This window comes from Rhododendron vialii, chromosome 5a, assembly GCF_030253575.1.
Source record: "Rhododendron vialii isolate Sample 1 chromosome 5a, ASM3025357v1".
Taxonomy (NCBI): domain Eukaryota; kingdom Viridiplantae; phylum Streptophyta; class Magnoliopsida; order Ericales; family Ericaceae; genus Rhododendron; species Rhododendron vialii.
This window is the reverse complement of record NC_080561.1, coordinates 33,762,978-33,785,304: the sequence shown is the minus strand read 5'-3', so window position 1 is coordinate 33,785,304 and position 22,327 is coordinate 33,762,978. Positions and strand designations below refer to the sequence as shown.

The 22,327-nt window shown below is 38.7% G+C and overlaps 1 protein-coding gene across 1 annotated transcript; it reads right to left on the bottom strand.

Moving 5' to 3' along the window:
* Positions 1-4,307: 4,307 nt before the first annotated feature.
* LOC131327114 (putative protease Do-like 14) lies at positions 4,308-19,211 on the bottom strand. The gene is made up of 11 exons (XM_058360125.1): positions 19,135-19,211; positions 18,895-18,988; positions 17,152-17,289; positions 14,261-14,397; positions 13,280-13,584; positions 12,258-12,318; positions 11,909-12,039; positions 6,786-6,906; positions 5,247-5,339; positions 4,790-4,914; positions 4,308-4,554 (listed from the first exon to the last, which is right to left on the bottom strand). Exons 2-11 carry the CDS (start codon positions 18,971-18,973, stop codon positions 4,503-4,505), a joined length of 1,242 nt encoding a protein of 413 aa, XP_058216108.1. The 5' UTR covers positions 18,974-18,988; positions 19,135-19,211; the 3' UTR covers positions 4,308-4,502.
* Between the last annotated feature and the right edge of the window lie 3,116 nt (positions 19,212-22,327).

Here is a 22,327-nt window from a genome sequence, read left to right as displayed (position 1 = left end):
AAAATTGTTCCAAACAACAAATATGGGAAGAAAAAAAAATGTTCATAGTGGGCAGATAAGGTAATTGTTGCTTTTACGAGTTCAAGGATATTCACAACGAATTTTGAACTAAAACAAACAGGTTTTCTATTTTCTTTTCTGTATTCTGACGTGTGGTGTTCAACTGTTTTGTTTGTTCAGTTCTTTACAGCATTGATTCTGTGTTGATTTCTTCTACTTCTTTTCCTTTTCCCAATTTATACACATCAATGTTAAACAAGCGACTGTTAGCAGCTGCAATTTGTTTGTTTTAAGATGAAGTCGGTGTATTGTCTGAGCTAATCTCACGTAATGTATGCTGAAGTATGATTGGTGAACTACGCAGCTATGCCATTTCAGCTAATCTTGCAGCAACTCCCTCTTTCATGAAAGCAATGTTGAGGGCCTGTTCAGTGGTTTTCACAAAATGTACTCAAGAAGTGATCTCTTGAAGTGGTGAGTCTTAAGAACGGCGAAATGTCAGGTCTGAAATTTTCACCTTTCCCGCCCATATTCCATTCTATCTGAAACCGGTGCCTTCCGTGATTCAAAACCATTCAAGTGCACAAGGCATGCTTATATAGGCGTTATTGGGGCTACCAGCTATGACGAAGGCGCTTCGTCTGTCTGTTTTTTTAAACTAAAGGTGCTTCATCTGTCTGACATTGTATCTCACATATCATGGCTATTCAACATCCTTTCTGTCTTGTATGGCAGTTGTTGACTACTATCTTCACAGGCGCACAAACGCAAGGATTCCATGAATACATTTTTTGAAACATATTCGAAAGGATGTGTTAAAGAATGCAGATTGTAACCTCTTTTTACCTAGGGAAAATTGCAAATGGCTTAACATGCAGACAGAGTTAAAACTACTGTGTTCTTATAAATCTAGGATTCTTGCAAATATGGGTTGCAAAAGTACATGTTACCTAGTCTAGGCTTGGACATGATCTTTGTCTCTTGACCCTGCGACCTCTAGCTACCACGAAACTGTAATTAGCTTTACCGAGGAATCTGCATTTTTTGTCAGTTCCAGCCATTGGATTTAACCTCTGAAACTTTTAGGCTCTCTCATTTGATCATAGGTAAAATATTTTTGGCACAAACAATTCTTCAATTTCCGGTGTTTGGTTGCATGTAAATGGAGCAATATCTGTTTGGCTGAAAAATATTTTAGGAGAAGGAGATGAAAATAACTTACCGGCCGGCCAAATCTCTGTAAGTTATTTTAAGGTCGGTCGATGTCAGGTCCGGCCGCCGATGCCCCTTGGAATCCAATTGCTGCCTCTCGTCTTCTCCTTTCTGTTTAAGCCTCTTCTCTTACAGCTCGAAAAAGCCAGGCCACGTTGCGAAGACTTTGAATAAGACTTCCATGGTTGTAACTCAAAAAAAGACTCCATTGTCGAAGAACTTTAGGCAGAATGTATATAATGGGAAGAATTCAGCTCTGGTTTTGGAAGATGGAAGAGGAGTGATGAGAGAGTCTTTAGACCATTTGCAGCTGAGGTATTCAGTTCAACAATCAAGACTGGTTGGTAGACACTCCATCCAATGGCCACGTTGAGCAAACTTTATTGGTGGTAGCACTAGCTAGTTGGTAAAGAAGTTAAATGGACTACATTGGTCAGTAAAGTCAAGATTACATGCGTAGTAATACTGGAGTAGTATGGTACAAATGGTACCGATAAAAATAAAAAAAAATAAAAAAACTGTTTAAGAATAGCTAAAAACTTAAATAAAAAAAAGAAAGAAAAAGAGATGAGTTTTTAATTTCATATTCGAAATTCGACTCATTTTAAGGGTATCGTCGATATGTTTGCAATGGTACCAATTTTTAGAATATTAGATCTATAACAAGGAAAAGTTTATCATATTTAACATAAATGCAACAGAAAGTGCAAGGGATATATGGTATTAGAAGTTGTCATCAAAACATAAAATGGGGTCTCAGAAAAGATGAATAGTGAAAATTAATAAAGTACAAATCAAAAAAGAAAAGCAAAAATAGAGACGGAGTCTTCGATTTTTAACTGGGTCGTCTCCATTGTAATTCTCCAAAATGATGGTTGATTTAGCGTGCACGTAATCCCCATATGTAGAAAATATGGAGCTTGGTTGGACATGCTCTAATGCTCGATCACCACTTGCCTCGGTATCAAACCTCGTATGTTTGAACAATCGTTATGAATACTTGGCTTGAATTCTCGATTTGTTTGAGTTATCCGTGGTCGGCGTAGTCATTCAGCCGCTTCACTACGGTTTTTGCAACGCAATTCAGAAAATCGTTTGTCCATAAAATTTCTTTCTAGGTTGATGCCAAAAGCTGAAAAATTGTTTTGACCAAGTTCGTTATGTGTAGAATCTTACACGGAAATTTTTGTCGTGAATTATTTTATGCCAAAACCAACAGAGCCTTAATACCGATGACTATTGAAATTTATATTCAATTTCAGTGTACTCATATTAATGAATTTCTTGCCGTTCCTTCCAAAAAATACTCCTATTTTTCACTACAAGTAGTTTTTATGTATTTCCGGGATATCATTGGGAACCATTATTGGCCCCCCACACCTGAGCCTTGAGGTGCCCCGTTCAACGCCTGGACTTAATTAACTTATCAGAATCCCTCAACTTTATCTGCACAACCAACGAGGGAGAACATTTGATACTATTTCCTTGCTCGTAATTAGTCTTGTAACAATTTCAAAATTAATGAAATTTTTTTGGTTGTTTAACAAAAAGGGACTAAAGTCCAGGTGCCTAGTTTCCAAAAACAAACAAGTTTGTCAGCTTCTCCAAAAAATCAAGGCTGGTCATACAAGGTAAGACATGATCACGATACTTATTAGGCTTCGAAAGGCCATTTTTCGATATACTACTGTAGTGAACATGGAATGAGTGGAAGAAACTAAACTAGCTGGACCACCAGAAGGAATAGCAGAAACTGGGACAATGAGGAAACAAAATTATCAAGAAGAGGAGCAGAAGGAGGAGCAGTAGAAGAATCAAGAATTGAAGGAACGATTTGAGCAGAAACAGGAATCAATTAAAACAACATTAGACAAGAAACAAAAAGAAACAAAAGGATTTAGAAGAACAAAGCGTGAAAAGCACATCACAATTGACCATAACGGGTCAAATCATGAACAAGAGAAAGCCAAATGGGGATAGCATTATGCCAATTCTCTGCCCCTACTCGATTGGGCACATTTTGCACAATCATGGGAAAACAACGAACACCTATATCGTTTAGGAACTGAGCAAATTCAATGTGTCTAGAAACATACGTGTTAGAAATGGATCAAAACATGTATTGATATGATATTACTTTGGAGGAGTTTGTGTATGGTCTTATCCAAGGGAAGCAACAACCACCAAAGTAACTGAAACTTAGGCCACTAGGGTAACGAGGTACTGATAGCTGATAAGGTATTTGATAGTTAACTGCAGAATAACGGAGCCTATACGTGAACTGTGGTGACCAAAGCCCCTGGCGCAAAAACTTGAATTGTGGTGACCAAACCCCTGGCGAAAAAGTCAATAAGACGTTTATCTTGGTCAGAGCAAGGTCGAATAAGATCCTTAGTATAATGGCACTGATGAAGCACTATGTTGTGAGTGCTTGTCAAGGATTATAAAAACCGAACACATAAAAAAACAAGTCTGCCATGGTTGTGTTTCTCAGATTTATCATTAATGTACATAGAAAAATGCGTAATTCAGGGAAAATGAAGAACATTATTCGAAGTGAATTGGGTAGGGAGGAGTTGGTAGTAAGCCCTTACCAGAATGAGTTATGAGTGAAGCCGAACCATTACTAACAATAACAGTGTCAGATCCAGAGTACGGTTGTTGAATAGAGAGATTAAACAAATCACGGCTAGTTGCACCATTATCAAAGGACCGAGTAAAAAGAGCTTGAGATAACTGCAGTAGTGGCAAAGGAGACTGAACATAAGGACCGTCGGGTGAATACTGATCTTTTGGAGAACATTGAGCTGAACAGGGACAGACCTAAACATAGACTAAAGGGCCGGCCACTCTTTTTCTTGGTGCTAGGACACCCCCAAAAGAAAAACCACAAACAAAAAAACAAAAAAATGAACCATAATACCTCAACCTGTCTCATTTTTCCATAAGCATCTCACCAGTAAACCAAGTTCTTGTAGAAACCTCATAATTTACATCCGACATTTGATAGAATCATATTCTCTTCTCAGTACAGCAATAGTTAGGTGTGTTAAATTGTCAGTTAAGATTCTAAAGATCTGTGAACAAATGGGAGCTACAAAAGTAGATACTGATCATTGAGTAAAAACCATAATAACCACCCGTTAAGTTACTTAATTACATACATACATACGTAATCAGAAATTCATCCAAAGCAGACAGAAGAAGGGGTAAGGTATTAAACTACTACAGTTGTGCCGATAAATATTGTCCATTAGCAGGTCATACATCACAGTCAGTGGTTCACGGGATTACCTCCGAACTCTATTGACGGACACCCTGCGTTTTTCAGGGAGCGGCCATCTAAGAAGAAAAGCCAAATCGTAAGAAACAGAATGAAGCATAAATGGTCAGTGTAAAACAACATGACTGACGTAAGTTAGATGTAAAAAGTTCATAATAAAATATGATAAGATAGTAAAACCACCAAACAACAAGCCCATTTCTTTCGACAAAATGTGATACGAAAGCAAATCCATAAACTTACACCCATTTTAAAAACGTAAGTACAGATTAACCAAAATGCAAAGATATTTACCTATAAAAATTTCCTGGGTTTATCTCATCAACATTCACCGTAATCTTCAAACGGGCACCGCTTGTTTTTCTTATCACAACCACCTTCACAGATTTCCCAGCCTTGTCCCATACTACTCCACAGAACTGCGACAGGAGAAAGATTAAACAAAAACATATCATAAGAGGGCAATAATGCAAAAACACAAGGGGCCAATCGAAAAATAACATAAACTAAAATGGGAGGAAAATAAAAACACAATTCATACTCCATAATGAAAAGGCTACTGGCAGTCGCTAGGCTGAGGCATATCCACAAAGGCCACTCTACAACCAAATGGGGAGCCTCATGGACCTAGACAGGGCCAGTGACCAGACCAGCCACCCATATAGGGCAAGCCCCCAATACCTCCCCTTAACAGCAATGACAATTTTCTATTTTGTCCTTGCTTGTAACAACAATGATAAAAGTTGCGTACCTCCAAAAAACTTCGAACAAATTTGCCTGCACATTGGACAATAACATCGCCATGGAGTATTCCAGCCCACTCAGCAGGGGACCCTTCTATAACCTAGTTGATTGTTACAACAAAATGCAGCGATTATAAGATTACTTGTAACATCTCAATTGAGAGAGGGAGCACATCCATATGTTCGAAACCATAAATGCCATAGACGTACTTGTCAAACACAACGGAAATCATTCACACTCCACTTTTGATTGAAAGCACTGCTCTTCTTGTATCATTATGCAAAAATATCCAAATATCCAAAATTGTCGGGGCATTTTGTGTTGACGTCCAGAGGAAAAAAAAATACTACCAAAATACAGTGGCTTTTTTAACGTGTAATAAAAAAAGAAGACAAAAGGAGTGATTTTGGTTAAACAAGGAGTGTAAGAAAATCATTCCTTATTAGTTTTACATGTACCTTAAAATATCAAAATTGCATGTGAAAGATATCCTCTTTGATTATTCTGTTTCATTTTCCAAAATTTGAACTTTTGTGACTGCTAACTGCCGTTGTCCAACGAAGTTTACTGTTAAAACAAAGCTCAAAATGCTTGAACATATTGTCGATAGTGTGGTGCTGCCAGGGTCTGTACTGATTGCAGTGCTGTTAGGAACTTGGGGTGTCTTAGCAGTTGGCATATCAAAGGAGTTTGGTATTTGACCAGGCCACCAGGGTTAAAGGTTTCGACCTGGGCAGGAGCTTTACAAATATTCGGTGGCGACCCGCTGAGTTTGATACTCACAGGCTCATATCCAGCTTCTACTTCCCAGTAACTGACAGGAAATGTCATAATGGACAAGGTGTTTAATGTGCACCATATCCATATTAGAACTCGGATCCATAGCTGTGTATCATACATTTTGAGCTGCCCGATCCTTTGATAAACACCCACACCCGATATCTGCACCTAAGTCGGTGTAACATCGCTGAGAGATATGTTATCTTTGCTTCTTTTGGGTGGCAGTGTCTCCTCCTTTCAAGGGATACCATTGTTTTTTTATTACAAGAGATTGGAGAGCCATTTGTGGCACGTAGAGTTTATTGTACTTTTTTTCCCTTCACGTTGGTGGACTACTTGTCCTCCTTTTCTTTTATCTTTCTGTCAATTTCTTTATTAATATTAGCAAATTTGTTGCTGATCAAGAAAAGAAGGGAAAATACATGGAGAAGGAAGACTAATCACAGCTAGTTAAGTGTCAATATGTCAAAGCCTTTATGCCAGCATTATAGTCAAACTACAAAAGGACAATCAATTAATTTAGCAATCTGTACTGGTCACACCGAGTTGAAGCAAGAGGTCTAGATTGCATATGGCCACAATAATATCTTTTCCAATCATCGTGACACCGTCAACTCAATATTCTACATATGCAGTCAAATTTCTTGTAGCTTTACCATAGGGGTGTATTTAAACATCTACGAAGAAATGCATCTGTAAGTCCTAAATAAGATTGCAGGTGAATCAGGATCCATCTAGGAAAAGGGAGTAGCAGCAGAGAACATACCTCTTCAACAAGAACACCTTCGGACATATTGGGAAACTTCTGGATAATCTTTTCCAACTGGCCTGGCCTTGCAGCACAGAGATTAGTCATCTGCATTCCAAGGCAAGGTCGGAAGAATCTCCTGATACCACGACATTAAACCCTCTAAGACCGCATAAAATGATTTCAGATGAATGTTTTGGCAGTTCACAAAAAATCTATACAAACTTTTAGTTGACCAACTAGTTATTTTTCCTTTCAGAGGGAGAGGGTGAGGATTGCCTATAAATGAGAACATGTAGCAACACTAATAGTATTCAAACAACAGATTAGAGGAAAACACTGTCTCAAAAGATACTGCTACCCTATATCCCTCCATCGAGAAGTATGTAACAGAGGAATGCGAGGAGTTTAACAAAAAATTGTTATGACAGAGAAATGCAGGCCAGAAAACCTAGGAAAAAATATCATCCTTACTTTATACAACTGATGTGGTCCACGAGAAGCAGTCAAGGGTGCTTTGATAGGTTCAGAGAGGCTCTGGTCATGGGTAGGGCTGTAAATGAACTCAGCCGTTCGCGAACTGTTCGAGGCTCGATTCGGCAAGAGCTCAATCGAGTTTGATTCGTCTACTAAACGAACTGAACTTGGACCTCGATTCTAGGCTCGTTCCGTAAATGAGCCAAACCTGAGCCTAACGGTATTTGGCTCAGTTAGGCTCGCGAAACTGTAGTTAAATATAATTAATAATTCTTTAGGGGTCTATTTGTAAATATAAAAAATTTTAAGGTTATATATATAATTCAATACTTATTTTTCTCCCAAATTCTATACAATCAAGGAGAGAGTTTAGGTTCGGTTGAGTGTAATGAGCCGAGCCGAACCAAACCCGAGTCTTGACGAGCTCAATTCGAGCTTAGATTCGGCTCGGCTCGGTTCATTTGAGTTTAGCGAGCCGAATTCGAGCCAAGATGTTCAGGCTTGAATCGAACCCGAGCTGAACTCGAGCCAGACTAGTACCTTAACGAACCCGACTGAGCCAAACCCGAGCTTTGAAAATTTTTAACGAGCCAAACTCGAGCCAAGTTGTTCAGGCTCGAATCAAACTCGATCCGAACTCGAGCCAGATTAGTACCTTAACGAACCCGAGCCGAACTTAACAGGGTTCGGCTCGATTCGGTTCGTTTACAGCCCTAGTCATGGGGTTACTCATGGGTTGTCGGGGCCACTCAAGGGTCATCTTATAGGTCTTTTAGTACATGAATCTGCATTTATTATTTAGTTAGGTTCATTAGCACAAATGCTTTGTTCAGTGTATGCATTAAACATATTTTTAGTTTTTTGCATCTAATTGTTATAGGTTCAATGTATGCATTTATATCTAGGTTAATCCATCATTTTGTTAAACGTATTCATTGATTAGGTTCATGTCACTTAGACTTCTAGGACTTCAACAGGCCATTGTTTAGCCTAGTTATGGATGTAATCTTTCTTTCCAACACAGAGTTGATTAATGAATTGAGTTTTTATAAGGTTGGGGCCATTGTAATTGGGGTTTGGGCTGCGGTCTTTCCTTGCAGACAACCACCTAACCCCTTCTTCTTTTTTTGGTAAATTAGCTTGAAATTAAAAAAGGATAACCGAATGTACATGTTTACAAGGGGCATACCCCAGGCAAACAAAAAAGCAAATACAAAGCTAAAAAAAAAAAAACTAAACAAAGCAAAAGAGATATCCGATGACGCTCAAAGCACACTGCAAAGAAGCAACACAACTCTAAAAGGCAAGCCTCAACCACCTAAGCCCCAACTATCTAAGTCCTCGAAGCCTTTAACATTTTTATCTTCTCGTGAAGCTTCTTTTTATTTTCACCTCGAGAGGATGAAGATTCCCCTACCAACGGATTCGAGCCATGTCTAGGCCCTACGAAGTCGCCTTCCAAAGGAATCCTTGGAGGCTTTCGGAACCGTGTAGACCGACGAGGAGCCACAGGGTCAATCTCAGGAACCTCTCATTGGTCCATCACACATGAGTAATTGTTGGTGTCACACGACTTCAGCACATCAAAACAACTAGAAGATGCCATGACCGAAGGAGGCATATTCCCCGTATCATCTTTCCTTAGCACATCGAAGGAGGCACCCGAATGGCAAGGAGAAGAGGTAACCAAAGGCAAGCTCAGAGGGGATCTATGGTCTTTCTTCCTCTTAACTTCTTCCCACGCTTTACCTTCGTTTCCAAGGAGCTAAGGAGCCAGAAGAGGTAACCAAAGGCAAGCAACGGGGGAAATTCGCTTTTGAGCAACGAGGACTTCATGTCCTACTGGCTCCTTGGCTTTCCACACTTGAGAAGGAGGACCTTAGGGCTGGATTGCACAAGCATTAGTAGTGTGGCCAAAAATTTTGCAAGTGTTACAGGCTTGGGGTTTCCAAGAAACCTCTACTTATGGCTCACCATAACCCAAATTAACAACAAAGGACTTGGGAATCTACTTCGCCGCTTCCACTTCAATACAGACATGAGCAAACGTCAACCGGCTAAGATTTTGCGTGAAATCATCTAAGGGGATTACCGATATAACTAGCAATATAACTCAATCCATCTTTGGTCCATGATTCAAGGGGAACATTGTGGAGTTTAACCCAAACCGGAACACTAGAGAAGGCTCCTTTAGTGAGATGCATCCCAGGATGCCACTTTTTAATCACACTATGTTTGCCCCCACAAAAATATGGGTCGTTCTCAAGAATGGAGTCCAAAGTTTCCGTGTCCCTAAAGTTGAAAACAAAAAAACCGTTGTCCAAGGGGACGACATCCTCAACTTCTGTTTTCCACACCCGTTGAGCCCAGGATCTAACTTGAAAGTAGGATAACCGTTTGTCAACAAAGCAGCCCATAATGGCATTTTTCCATTTCAAAGCCCCATTTTCAGAAATATTAGACGGAATCATGACTTGACCATTCTCATAAACAATTGGAACCTTCTTAACGTGTTTACTTAGCTTTCCAATTTTAACATCATTGGTAGGTAAAATCTTCCGTTTTGTCCAAACAGTAGCTTTACCTTCTGGTTTGTCCCCTTGAACAGGAGGAATCTGAGCAACCACACTCAAAGGTCTAGTAGACGGACTTTGAGGAGGAGTCAAGATCACTCCTTCACCATGCTCAGCAGCCTTGGCCGAAGTTTTCAATCCAGGACTGGAAATAGCCATTGCCACCCCTAAATCATTATCAGCTGCCTCATCATCATCTTCCTCTTTAATAGAGACAATTTCGACATCAAAAAAACCATACTCATTATCAATTTGGTCATGAAAGTCCCGTAGAGTAAATTTCTTAGCCGATTTTTGTTTACCCATGATTTGCAAAGACCCTAATGTCAAACCCTAACAAGAGCAGGGAGGGTACTTACTATTCTGACGAGAGAAGAACAGAGAAGCCTAGGTGAGGCCCCTTAAGTGACTGATCTGTGGAGTCAACCTTCCCGGTTGTTCCACTATTATCCTGTGCACGTCCCTCACTCCCCCTCCTTCCCTCCGCCGTTCTTCGCCGAACACCCCGCCGATCTTCGCCGAACACCCCGCCGATCTTCCAATCGCTCGTCGCTAACCCCCCAGCTTGCTCTCTCAGACTGCACAACTCCTCGAGAATCAACGTGAATCCCAAGGAATTCCACTGCAAAGAGGGGATGGAGAAGAGGAAGAGAGGAGAGAAGAGGCGGGGGAAGTGGGGAGGCACGGCTGGCAAGGATCGCCGGTGGTCGGTGCGGCGGCTAGGGTTTAGAGAGAAGTCGCCTCATTTCGCCAATCGCCTTCTAACTCTCAAAACTAACCACCTACCCCTTGCGACGGTGAATCTCTCTCTTCTCCTTCTCATTCTTTCCTTCCTTCTTCTTTGTGCACTTATCCAAGTAATGATTCTTATGTCCCCACCGAAAAACCACCATGATTCCAATTCTAAGTGTCCGAAAACCGTCCTACATCGACGACTTGCAACTTATCCTCATATCCTCGTGCAACCTACCATCATCACCTTTGCAGTTGTCCCCATCTGACTCTACTACTCTTGTACGCTAGATTTTATTGTACTGGATCCCATGCTAGGGGCCTAAATTACAGTCCACAATATAACTTCAATGAAACTAGTAACTTCTTTCAGGCACAAGCCACAAGGCCATAGGAGTAAGAGATAAGATCATTCACCTCAAATCTTCCTATGGTTATTTTTAATGGGACAATGTAAACAACTACGTCATAACTCCTAATCCATAATATGCCTCTGTGAGGACACACCAGTTAATCCAAAGTCGTGAAAAGGAAGGGAATATTAATTTGGGATGTATTGATTTGCATTTACAATTTACAAGGGATTGTACAAAAGCCACGATTGCAAGGGTTCCCTTTCCATACACTTGCATTTGTACTCTAGGACAAAGGATCCATAGAAGAGTTACTACACAAATGCCTTTAGTTACTACCCGAAGGCTACATGAAGCACCTAGCACCTCAAAGGGAAGATTGATGACCACATGGAGGATCAAGGAGTTCCATCCACAATAAAGTGGTGCTTCGAGGAGATCTAATTGGGCCTAGATGCCCTAGTTTTGATAGCTAGGCACTCTAGAAATTCAAAACAAAAATGCATTCCCCAATGGTTGATTGACTTCATATCTTACACGTTATAAATATGCCCCAATATACACTGGTTGCCGATAGTACAGTGGTCGACCAATTAAGGCTAGCAGAATAAGCTTTAGGAAGGTCAGACAAAAAAAATTGACCGAACCCAACTATGATTGTCCAAACTTGGGCACTCCCATGAACTTTCCAAGCCAAACAAGCTTGTTTCACCCCATGTGCAAGTAGGTCAACCAATGGTGTCAAATTCTGCAGAACTGAACCATTAGGCTTAGCATTATACACCTCAAAAGAGCAATTTTGACAAGAAGGTTTCCAGTGTGAGAGACAACTTGCATATAGGAGCTCTCTTTACTTGTCCAAGCTCAAACAATCAAAAGTGGTGACAAAAAGAAACATTCATTCACATGCCTGTTAAACTATCAAACAAACCCCTACATGAATTGCACGCTACTTAATAGAAAAGACCCTACTTTGTAATGACGCACGAAGATACTTGGAACTTACCCATATTTCTTAAAATGCTCCAACCATTTCAAAACTATGTTGATGGGTAGAAAAGGAGTACACAGCTCATCGTAAAAATTGACTCCAATGACGTCTCCATACCTATTAATAAGGGGTCCACCAATGCCACACTAGCAAAAGAAGATCATTAGTTCAAGAGATAACCATAAAGACAAAAAATCTACTCAAATAAAACCAAGACCAAACTCCATTAACTTCTAGAGACTACAAACTTACAAAGAATTAAGTCAATTGTCACCAAAACTGTGTAGGCTAGGGTCTCATTCCATCATGTGTGATCTACACTATACTACAACAACACTTGCCTAAAGAGAGAATGAGTTATTACTTTTGAAATCTTGCAGTTCGCTCTGAATAGTTCTTTACAATCAAACTCGACAGAATCAAGACTGGACAAAAAGAAAGGAGAGCATAGGTAAGTACTTGTCAAGAAATCGAAACAAGAATGCTCCACAATATATACATCATGTCTTCTGGTGCATCTTTGATGCACTGTGATAGTGTGATTAACACAAAACAGCACAATTAGTGGGCAATATGTATAGCATAATACAATCTTTGAAAGACATGAGCTTCATACACTCTCAGTTTGATCTTCGGAAAACTTATCATAGGATAGAAGATGAGTAAAAAATCATCACCACCTCTCTTGAATTTTTCGGAGTCTTCTGGATGTCGCCGGAAACTTCCAAACATTTTCGGAAACATCTAGAATATGCTAGAGTCTTTCAGACTCTTCCGTAATGCTTTCGGCTAAGATTCATAGTGAACCTTGACAGGAACTTCTCTTGAAGAAATAACACATTGATATAGTCGCCACCGGAGCCACATCGGGTTCTCCAAATTGATTCGTTTCTATCGATAAGCTCCAATTGCATCATAGGAAGTAATAAAAGAGGTTCTTTTTCAGTCGGGTTCCACCAGAATATGTTAGAACCTAAGGAGCTCTCTAGAAGCTTGTAGAAGTATTGAGTCTAGAAGACACAACTCAACAGGGGAGGAGCCTCTTTAGGCACGTATGCAAAAAGAGAGTGCATGCAAGAGTGAGAGATACTAGCCGATCAAGAAAAAAGAGTGAGAGATACTCCAAGTAAGAGAGTAAGAGTCCAAGTGAGAGACTCAAGTGAGGTGTCCAAAAGTTGAATTGTCTTCCAAGATAGTGTACTAAATATTGTGTGTGTGTGAGTTGTCCTCTGAAAGTTATAGTGTGTGGTGTTGTGTGTACACAAGTTTAGAGTACAAGTGTTTCTAATTAATAAAGATACATTTACTTCTTGTGTTCAACTCTTCAAGGTATGTGGTGTATTCTCCCAATTGATAAAGAAATTACATGTAAGCATCTTCGTGTACCTAAATCTTCCAGGTGCAGCCATGATCTCATATGGTTCCTCAAAGTATCGGCCAAGAGCAACAACCACGTCTCCGGGACAAAGACGAATTAAATCAGAATGAGGGCGAAGCTGAAAAGATTCAGAATCCACCCCCTTGTCCTGGATTCGACATGGATGTGTACTTATAGAATCATCAAGAATCCTAAGGCTTGCAGGTTGCACCATTACTTCATGTTGAATCTTAATCAAAGCAAGATTATAGTGGAAATCACATGCATCCACTTGACCATGTAACAATGTACCATCTGAGAGACGCACTTCAATCTGCAACAAAAGTGCAACTGGATGTCAAATATCCAAATGAATGAACAGTGATTTTATAGGACCTAAGATAACTTCTACCGAAAGCTCTGTTACATGGACTCTTTGAAATGCATTATGTATCTCCATAGAAAACGCTCGCCAAATAAGGGTATTGGTTGTGTGTGCGGGACACACATAAAAACTTATTAAGCAATTTGAGTTTAGTGTAGAACCCATGCATTGAACTCCCATGTCATGCATGAAATATAAAAAACCAAACCAAGCCTTGTGTCCCAATCAATAGGGGTCGGCTACATGAATCCTAATTTTTCCATTGGGCAGCCCAGGGCAAGAAGGCACAAAGCGTCGCTTAAGGGGAACGCCCTAGCATTTCGCCTATTCATATTATGATTCATGTCATAAAGATCTAATGGGTTTTACGTGACAGCCAATTCTCCTCCTTTATCCGGGCTTCTAGGCTTGGGACTGGCTGTAAAAACAATAAGACTCTAAGCACGGCACAGGCGGAGTTAATCCATGAATATACTCATAAATATACAAACATTTTGCCGAGGTCCATGTGTCCTTGATCAGAGACTATTCTGAGTCTATGACCCCAACACTCAAACATGTTCCCGCACCCCATACCCATTCCCAACAGCCCAAGTCCTTGTAAAAATTGATCAAAAGTAACTACCTCGATATCATTATCTACATCTAATCCAGCCGAAGATCCGAGCAGCCCAGCCGAAGCCAATATAGTAATAGAGTATGCACCATTAGCTGCCTCACAATCCACAATAGTGCCAGAACCCATGCACAACAGCTCCCCACCTTGAAAAAGAAACAAATAGATTCATTTATACACAAACACACAACAATGTCAGAATGACAACTTGTAGGAATTATTAGTGATCTGAGTGTTTCACATGAGGACCACCGCATTTTAAGCTAAAATGAGGACTACCGTTCTGGCCATTGGATTGTGTTTTGAATGGATATCTATTCGCACGAATAGATTGTCCGCGAACCCTGACCCTTCAAAACACAATCCAACGGCCAAAACAGTAGCCCGCATTAAAATGCTTAAAATGCGGTGGTCCTTAGGAGAAACGGACCGTGCCAATACAATACATCTATATACATGAAGTAGCGAGTAACCCGTGCAATGTAGGGGTTCATAACCGTGGGAAGAAAATATGTGATCCTTTCAAGTGGAAAATTGCTGAGCTAGAAAGTTAGAAACAAAAAACAAATATGAACATGTAAATAAATGAGGCTTTCTCTTGCCGATTAACCATCAAAATAGCTTGTTATGAAATATAATCCGAGCATAATGGAAATATGGAGCAACTGTACATCTACGAAGCAATCAGCCAGCACACCCATCATCTACGACTTCAAATAAGTGAAACGCTTTAATATTCACACCAAACAAGTAATAGCTCATGTCCTATCTGAAACGTAAAAGATAAAACCAACCCAGATAGCAAACATAGAAGACATAACTTGTAATGTTTCCAGTTCCATCAGTTCAAATAAATTGGACCAACAATTCACACGAATTAACTGAAGTAACATCATATGTTGCACTCGCAAATAGATGATTAAAACAACCTAGCATGAGAACAATAAACACAGCACATAAAATAAACTCAAGTCACTATCAGCTAAAATAGATATCGTGACGACAGCATCAAAAGAAGTTTGTAACACACTAGATTATGATTTGTCCTAACTGCTGAGGTTGTGCAAAAAATAATTATCAAAAAGCAGGAAAAAAAAGAGAAGAGTGGGGTGGGAAAGGGGAGACTCCAGGCTAAGAGAGATATAAATGAGAATGTTAGGAGCCTTTCAAATGTTTAGTCCAGGACCAACTCAAATTTCAGACCAAAATTAAATACCCTTAAACCATTTCCACTCATTTACTTAGTCTTAAAAACTATATCAAATTGAAGTTTACTACAAAAATTACCCAAATCAAGGGAGACTCAAACACTTAATCAAGATTTTCAAAGCCATTCTGTCTTTAAATTTACACCTATGCCATAAATCAACCCTTTAACTCGAAGTATGCTTAGACATAATCGATTCATTCAAATTGCACAAAGAGCTTTTGAGATTTGTGCCCCAATACTAATAATCTAAGTAAGGGAGACAAGTAGTGGCATGACCAAATCAAATGATCATAAAAGCATCTCTAGTAGAGTTACAAAAACTAGCTTCAAAACTGTACTTTGCTACCATTCTACAAATTTGAAGGGTGGATTGATTGGTTTGCACTCCAGCAGACTCTACAAATTCAAATTTTTTATCATTTTATATCTTTAACAATTTCAGAAAAAAATGACCCCCTTTATCTTTGGTTTTTTGTTTACGAACAATTATCATACATTGCTGGAGATGTTGATGTTGTGGTGTCACGTGAGTTGGGAGCATATAGTAGAACTAATGCAATTCTTTCAAAATCATCATCGCATTCGAAATAAGGTAATGATTTCTCAACTCCAAGCTGATCTTGTGGAGTACTTGTGGCAACAACGAGGAGCTAGTAGGAACATCTAATTTGTGGAGTGGAAACATCCAGTTCAATGTGGTTTGGAGATACAATCAAATGTAATGGATCATGGCAAGTAAAGACTCAACCTTTTCATTAGCCATAGAGAAATTGTCTCCTCTCTTTTTAGCCTTACCACTTGCCAATGAATTATCCACGTACGTATTGTGTATGTGGTTTAGAGAATTGAGAAGCAAATTGAGATTTTTGATCATCAATACATGAAGAAAAATATATTTTTGGAATATAAGAATCATTTTCTGGAACATTTATAGAGTTCGTGTTGAGATTAAAATAACTTAGGAGAGTGAAAAAGTCTAGAAAATTTGGTAGTGAAAAAAACTCAAGAACAATTAGTATATATAGTCAAAAATGTAGAAGGATTAAAATAAATAATAAATGAACATTGGGATTGTACTGTTCAAACGGTAACATTTGAGAGGAAAAAAATACATGTAAATCAATGGCTAGTTGTAAACCCAAATAGAAAAAGAGAAAAGGTAAATACAAAAAGGAATGGAATATTGTAAATTTGGTGTTTGAAGGTTTGTGGGTAGGTAACAAATTTGTAGAGAGAGAAGGTAGATTTGAAGGTTGGGTAAAATTAGTTTGGCATATGCTACCTCTGCTGGAGCACCTAAAATCTGTTAGAGGTAACAAATTTGATGTTTGTAAACTCTGCTGGAGATGCTCTAAGCCAGCCAGACCTCAAAAGCGAAAGTGAAGAAAGCATCAATTGAGCAAACTCCTTTTTTAGTAAGGGTGGGTTGGAAATTGTATAAGTGGCTTGGAAGAAGAATCACGACTTCAGTCGAGTCAAGCCTCCAGTGTTGGTGCTCTGGGCTATGAGTTAGCTCATTTGAGTGCTTCAAATGAAACTTTTACTAAAATTTGAGTAAGAGCTGGAGATGGTTGAGAGCCTACTACGTTGTCGTATCATGTATAATATGGGATCAAAGGGACAGACATTAAACACAATATGGAGAACAAAGGGGGAAAAAACACAATGGAATTATTTGATAAACATCAACCTGCAAGGGAGACAAGGCTAACAACAAATGGGGAAGCTTTCAATGCAACTCTTTTTGTGTCAATGTCCAAGTCCATATTAGCATAGACACGATTATCAAACTTCTCCCAAAAAGAATGCCGGACAATTTTGCAGGTACCTGTTCATATCATTATACAAAAATCATAAATACGAACCTATACTTCATTGAAAAGACAAAAAAAAAAAAGAAGAAGAAGAAGTAGAAACACCCCTGCTCAGGAAAAATAACAATATACTGGCTGAAACATCTCAAACCAGCAAGCACATAATTTAGATGTATCTAGGACAAAAAAAAAAGGCACAACATTGAAACAGAACTCATCCTTGCTCCCAAGTTGCACATAGTTTCCAGCAGAAACTACTTCTCATTTCAACCTGCAATTGGAATCAGAAGCATGTTCCCGGTTTCAATTCAATTGCATTCTGTTCATAACACTACTGTCTCCACTCCAACAAGAAAATGTCATATCAACACGAGTAATCATCCAGGGAAGCGCGTAGCACCATGTTTCGGTTTGAATTGCAGTCAGTTCCCCAGATACTTCACCAGGTAAATACAACTTTGTGCTTACAAGGCATGTGATAGAGATTAAAGGAACTAAGCATAACATCAGAACTGACCAAGACCAACAGGCGTACATTGGCATACGTGACATATGTGCATACGTTCTAACTTCGCTGGGCAAACCAGAAAGGAGATAAATTTCAACTTAATTGCCTAATGTGATTCATTGTACCGGTAGAACACTTTTAGAATGCATAGATCTGCATAGAAAGTCACCAGTGGAAAGGCTACTTCAAAGCCCTCCTCTCAGTACAGGGAAAGTTTATGTATGAGCATTATACAAATCAATGCTCACAAGAACAAATGTTTATAAACTGCTGAATAACAAAACCACCCAAAATTTTATGCATTACCTCTTCAAGAAGATAGAAATCCAAAACAAAAATGTGTAGAACTAAATTTTCATTCTTTTGTGGAAATAAAGAAGGCGGCAACTTTTTGAGAAAATACGAATGACATAACCATAAAGTGTCAGTACACGAGAGACTTTGCTTTCAGATGATTAAAGACCAATATATAAACAATTCCGGCATTATACCTGATTAGATAGCCTTTCTGTTCATTAAGGAGACGTCTCTAAGGCATTACCAAAGGCTTCACCTCAAAGGAATAGAATTGTGTGAAAATAATTTATCTTAGCACCCAAGACAACATCTAGACACATTTTTTTAGCATGGCAAAAACGCTGAAAAAACATCTCGTAGTTCCTGATCAAATTTTAATGATCCGAGCAGCTCAATGTGATCAGAACGTGATTTTTAGGGTACTCGCGAAAAAATCAGCAAAAACAAAGACCGGGAATGACTTGATCTGAGCAGTTTTTAGCTTAGATTTAATGAACGGTTCAATTAAAAACTGCTCAAAACAAGCACTTCCCGGTATTTTTTTTGCTAATTTCTCGCAACCACTCTTAAAATCACATTCTGCAAACATTGAATGGTTCGGATCGTAAAAATTTGATCGGTAATTATGAGATTGAGATTTGGGGTGTTTTTTTAGGTGTCTAAATAGTTGTCCGCATAACCGTCCCGTATATATATACCCTTTATATATTTTTTTGCTGAGAAATTCCTCAATCCCAGTTGCCAAAAACAGAAAAATTACTCTGTCCTATCCAAATTTAAACAAAACACAATGTGCAACCAGTATTTTACCTACCCCAAGACTCAGGGCGTCCCCGTTTCCATGGGCTGAAGCTCGCCATTTTTTCCTCCGGGCCGCGAAGATCGGGCTCCATTAAGTTACGGTGAACCTGAGAGTAAAGTTTTAGAAGTAGTAAAAAAACAAACAAACTCTCACATAAACCACGAAGCTAAATCGAAAAATATACATATATATATATATATGGAGAGAGAGAGAGAGAGAGAGAGAGAGAGAGAGAGAGAGACGAGGAAGGACCGTGGTGGCGGTGGAGCAGCTGGGCAAGATACTCAACTCCTTCCGTGCCAATTTGTCCCGGTCAAAATTTGTAGTCTTGGGTCATTCCAAGTTTCCAACTCTTGATTTAATATCGCTGCAAACGAACCGGGTGGCTAGCTCCTCCGATGCTCGGCTCGGCTCGGCTCACTTAGTAATTGAATCAAATTCGCGCTTAAGTTTTTTGACTCGTTTACTAAACAAGTCAACTTGACACTCAAAAGCTCGGTTTTTACTTGCAAAAACTTGGTTCATTTGTGTATACTCGACTCGTTTAAATAAACTCGTTAAGTAAATTAGCCAAACTCAAATTGTTAAGGGCTCGGCTCGTTTGTAAACGAACCAAGCTTGGGCTCGCATTTAGGCTCATTTAGTAAACAAGTCAAGCTCGAACACTACGACGCTAGACCCGGCTCCTTTACGCCCTTACTCTTGAAATAAAGGTAGAAGAGGAAGTTCGTAAAAAATTATACTTCTATTTTCTGAAGTGCAATGCTATGGTGACCAGTACCATATTTTTGGGTAACACGTTGGTTGAATGTGCTCCCCTAAATGATAAATGAGACGCATTCTATCAATACACTCGTGACACTTTACATGGTGCCCAAAATTGTGGTACTCATACATAGTCACAAAAAACATTAGTATTTTTTTAAATAGACGAACAATTACTTCTTTTGCTTTGCCTCCATTTGTTATCCCTTGTAAATTATTACTTACATTATAAAATTGTGAATATTTTGATTTTTTTCATTTGAAAAAATTCAAACAAGTTGGTGATGCGTTTGGTGTATAGCTTTTTATAGGCTAAATTAAATTTCATATTGAATGTTAAATAAATTGTAAAACAACTTATTTTCATGAAAATGCCTAAATTAACCTTAATCATTGTGTATAGACACTTTTACAAAAACAATTCATCAATTTTTTTAAAGCAAACAAGCTCCATAATTATAATATAAGTGTTAGCAAACAATGCCATAGATTTTTAGATTATGGGCTTAAGAAAAATAAAATGGAGTAAGTTGTAAACTGTTTGTTATAGGAGTAGCTTTTAATAAGTTGTAAAAAAAACGTGTTTGCTTGAATAAGCTATCAAATAGTTGTTTTATAAACTAATCACTTTATGATTTTTTTTTTATCCATTCATGTTTTAACAATTTAAATAACCAAAAAAATTGAGGGAAAATAACAGTCAATGATGTGTTTTGATAATTAATATCCGTCAAGGACATGCTGAGAACATTTGTTAATACTGAAAATGTCATTGGCGGATATTAATTATCAAAACACGTCTTGGCACAGTCATTTTCCTAAAAAATTATAATTAAATCTTAAAATAATCTTTTTTTTTTCTTTTCCCTAGCTCCTAAGGCAAGACCCAATAGGTCAAAGTATATATAAATAGCCCAAGATATGGACTTTGGCCCAGCGGCAAAGACTGTATTGTAAAAGGGAAATGATGGTTCAGGACGTGTTTTGATAATTAATACCTACCAAGGACAAGCTAAGAATATTTATTAATGCTGAAAATATCCTTGGCGGGTATTAATTATCTAAACACGTCCTTGGCCGTCATTTTCCCTGACGTATTTAAAAACTTTTTACCTATTGAATTTTGGGAAAATGATGGCCCAAGACGTGTTTTGATAATTAATATTCGTCAAAGACATTTTCAGCATTAACAAAAATGTTCTCAGCATGTTCTTGACAGATATTAATTATCAAAACACGTCATTGACCGTCATTTTTCCCTTGAATTTTGAACAACAGCCTATCAAAGAGTGTGTATGCAACATCCTTTATATTTGAGGTGCTTTAAAGTTACATTTAATAACTTAAAGGGCTAAAATGGTTTTTTTTTAAGAGCTGTGCATGTGTGCCTTGTGTATGTGTGTTTCATTAAAAAAAAAAAAAAGAAACCCAATAGGGCTAGTGTGTTTTTAGCACAAGGAGAGAGAGAGAGAGAGAGAGAGAGAAGCAAAGATGAGGAGGATGAAGAAGAGGAGGAAAGGGAATTCGTGGCTGTACTTCACGAATTTATTCAAGGTACCTAGAAATCTTCTAAATTCTTGAAATAAATCCTGAATGTTCATCTGTGAGACTATTGCATTGTGTTAAATTTTCAGAAAATAACTCGAAGTGTTTTGGCCTACAAAATTCGTGGACTGAACTGGTGTCTGGTTTGCGTCTGTGCTGGCAGCACAGACACGTGTTGAAAAAACGGGCATAACTTCTTACTCGGGTGTCTATTTTGCGAACCGTTTCTTAATTCAAAAACTAGACTCGTATATTTTTCTGAATATGTATGGGTTGTGCCATGAATCTTTTTAACAATCAAAGAAGGGTAGACGGTTCAGAGGTGGACTGGAGGAAAATGTTCGAACCTAAATGACGCCTTATAAAGAAAAAGACTATGCGGATTTAATTGAAACGGCGAAGAAGGTTGGCAAGGATGTTGAAGAAATGTGTAGCAGACTGGAACAATCAAAGAAGAGTAAATTCAAGGCAAGGCAGGCGAGCCAAGGGGAAGACCTGGAGGGTTTTACAGAGGTGGAGGAAGATTTCAACATTTGAAAGGTCAAAATGAGGGTAAACAACAAGGCAGTCAAGGCTATGAGGCAAGTAAGCCAAGTTTTGGCAAGGGGAGTAGTTCAAGTGGACGTGGAACTCCTTTTCAGAGTTATCGGATATATCGATTGTGAGGGAGTTTCCGGATGTCTTTCCAGATGAATTACCGGGAATTGTGCTTGAGAGGGTTCTAACAACTATGGGGGTTACTGATTAACAGAAGGTGACCTTAGAAACTTTTACCTGAAAAGGGCAAGTTTTAATATGGTGGGAGGGAAGTCAGAGGTTGCTCTTAGCTCCATTACCAAATGTTCAACCACCAGTACCACAAGTAATACCGTTGGTGAAAGTTAAACGGCGTAATCATTTGGAGAAGGAAGCTATGTGGGAGACAGAGGAGTCTATGCGAAAGAGCTATCCGCATTTGTTTGAACTTGGTAAGTAATTTCGGGGATAAAATTTTCTAAGAGGGGAGGGTGTAACATCCTTTATATTTGTGGTGCTTTAAAGTTACATTTAATAACTTAAAGGGCTAAAGTGTTTTTTTTTTAAGAACTGTGCATGTGTGCCGTGTGTATGTGTGTTTCATTAAAAAAAAAAAGAA

Excerpts from the sequence above, each read along its gene's own strand:
- LOC131327114 (XM_058360125.1), bottom strand. The coding sequence starts at position 18,973 with ATGGAGCCCGATCTTCGCGGCCCGGAGGAAAAAATGGCGAGCTTCAGC. Across the intron at positions 12,319-13,279 it reads GCTGCACCTGGAAGATTTAG|TCTTGATTCTGTCGAGTTTG; the intron begins GTACACGAAGAT and ends CTTTTTGTCCAG. Across the intron at positions 4,555-4,789 it reads AACCCAGGAAATTTTTATAG|ATGGCCGCTCCCTGAAAAAC; the intron begins GTAAATATCTTT and ends TTTTCTTCTTAG.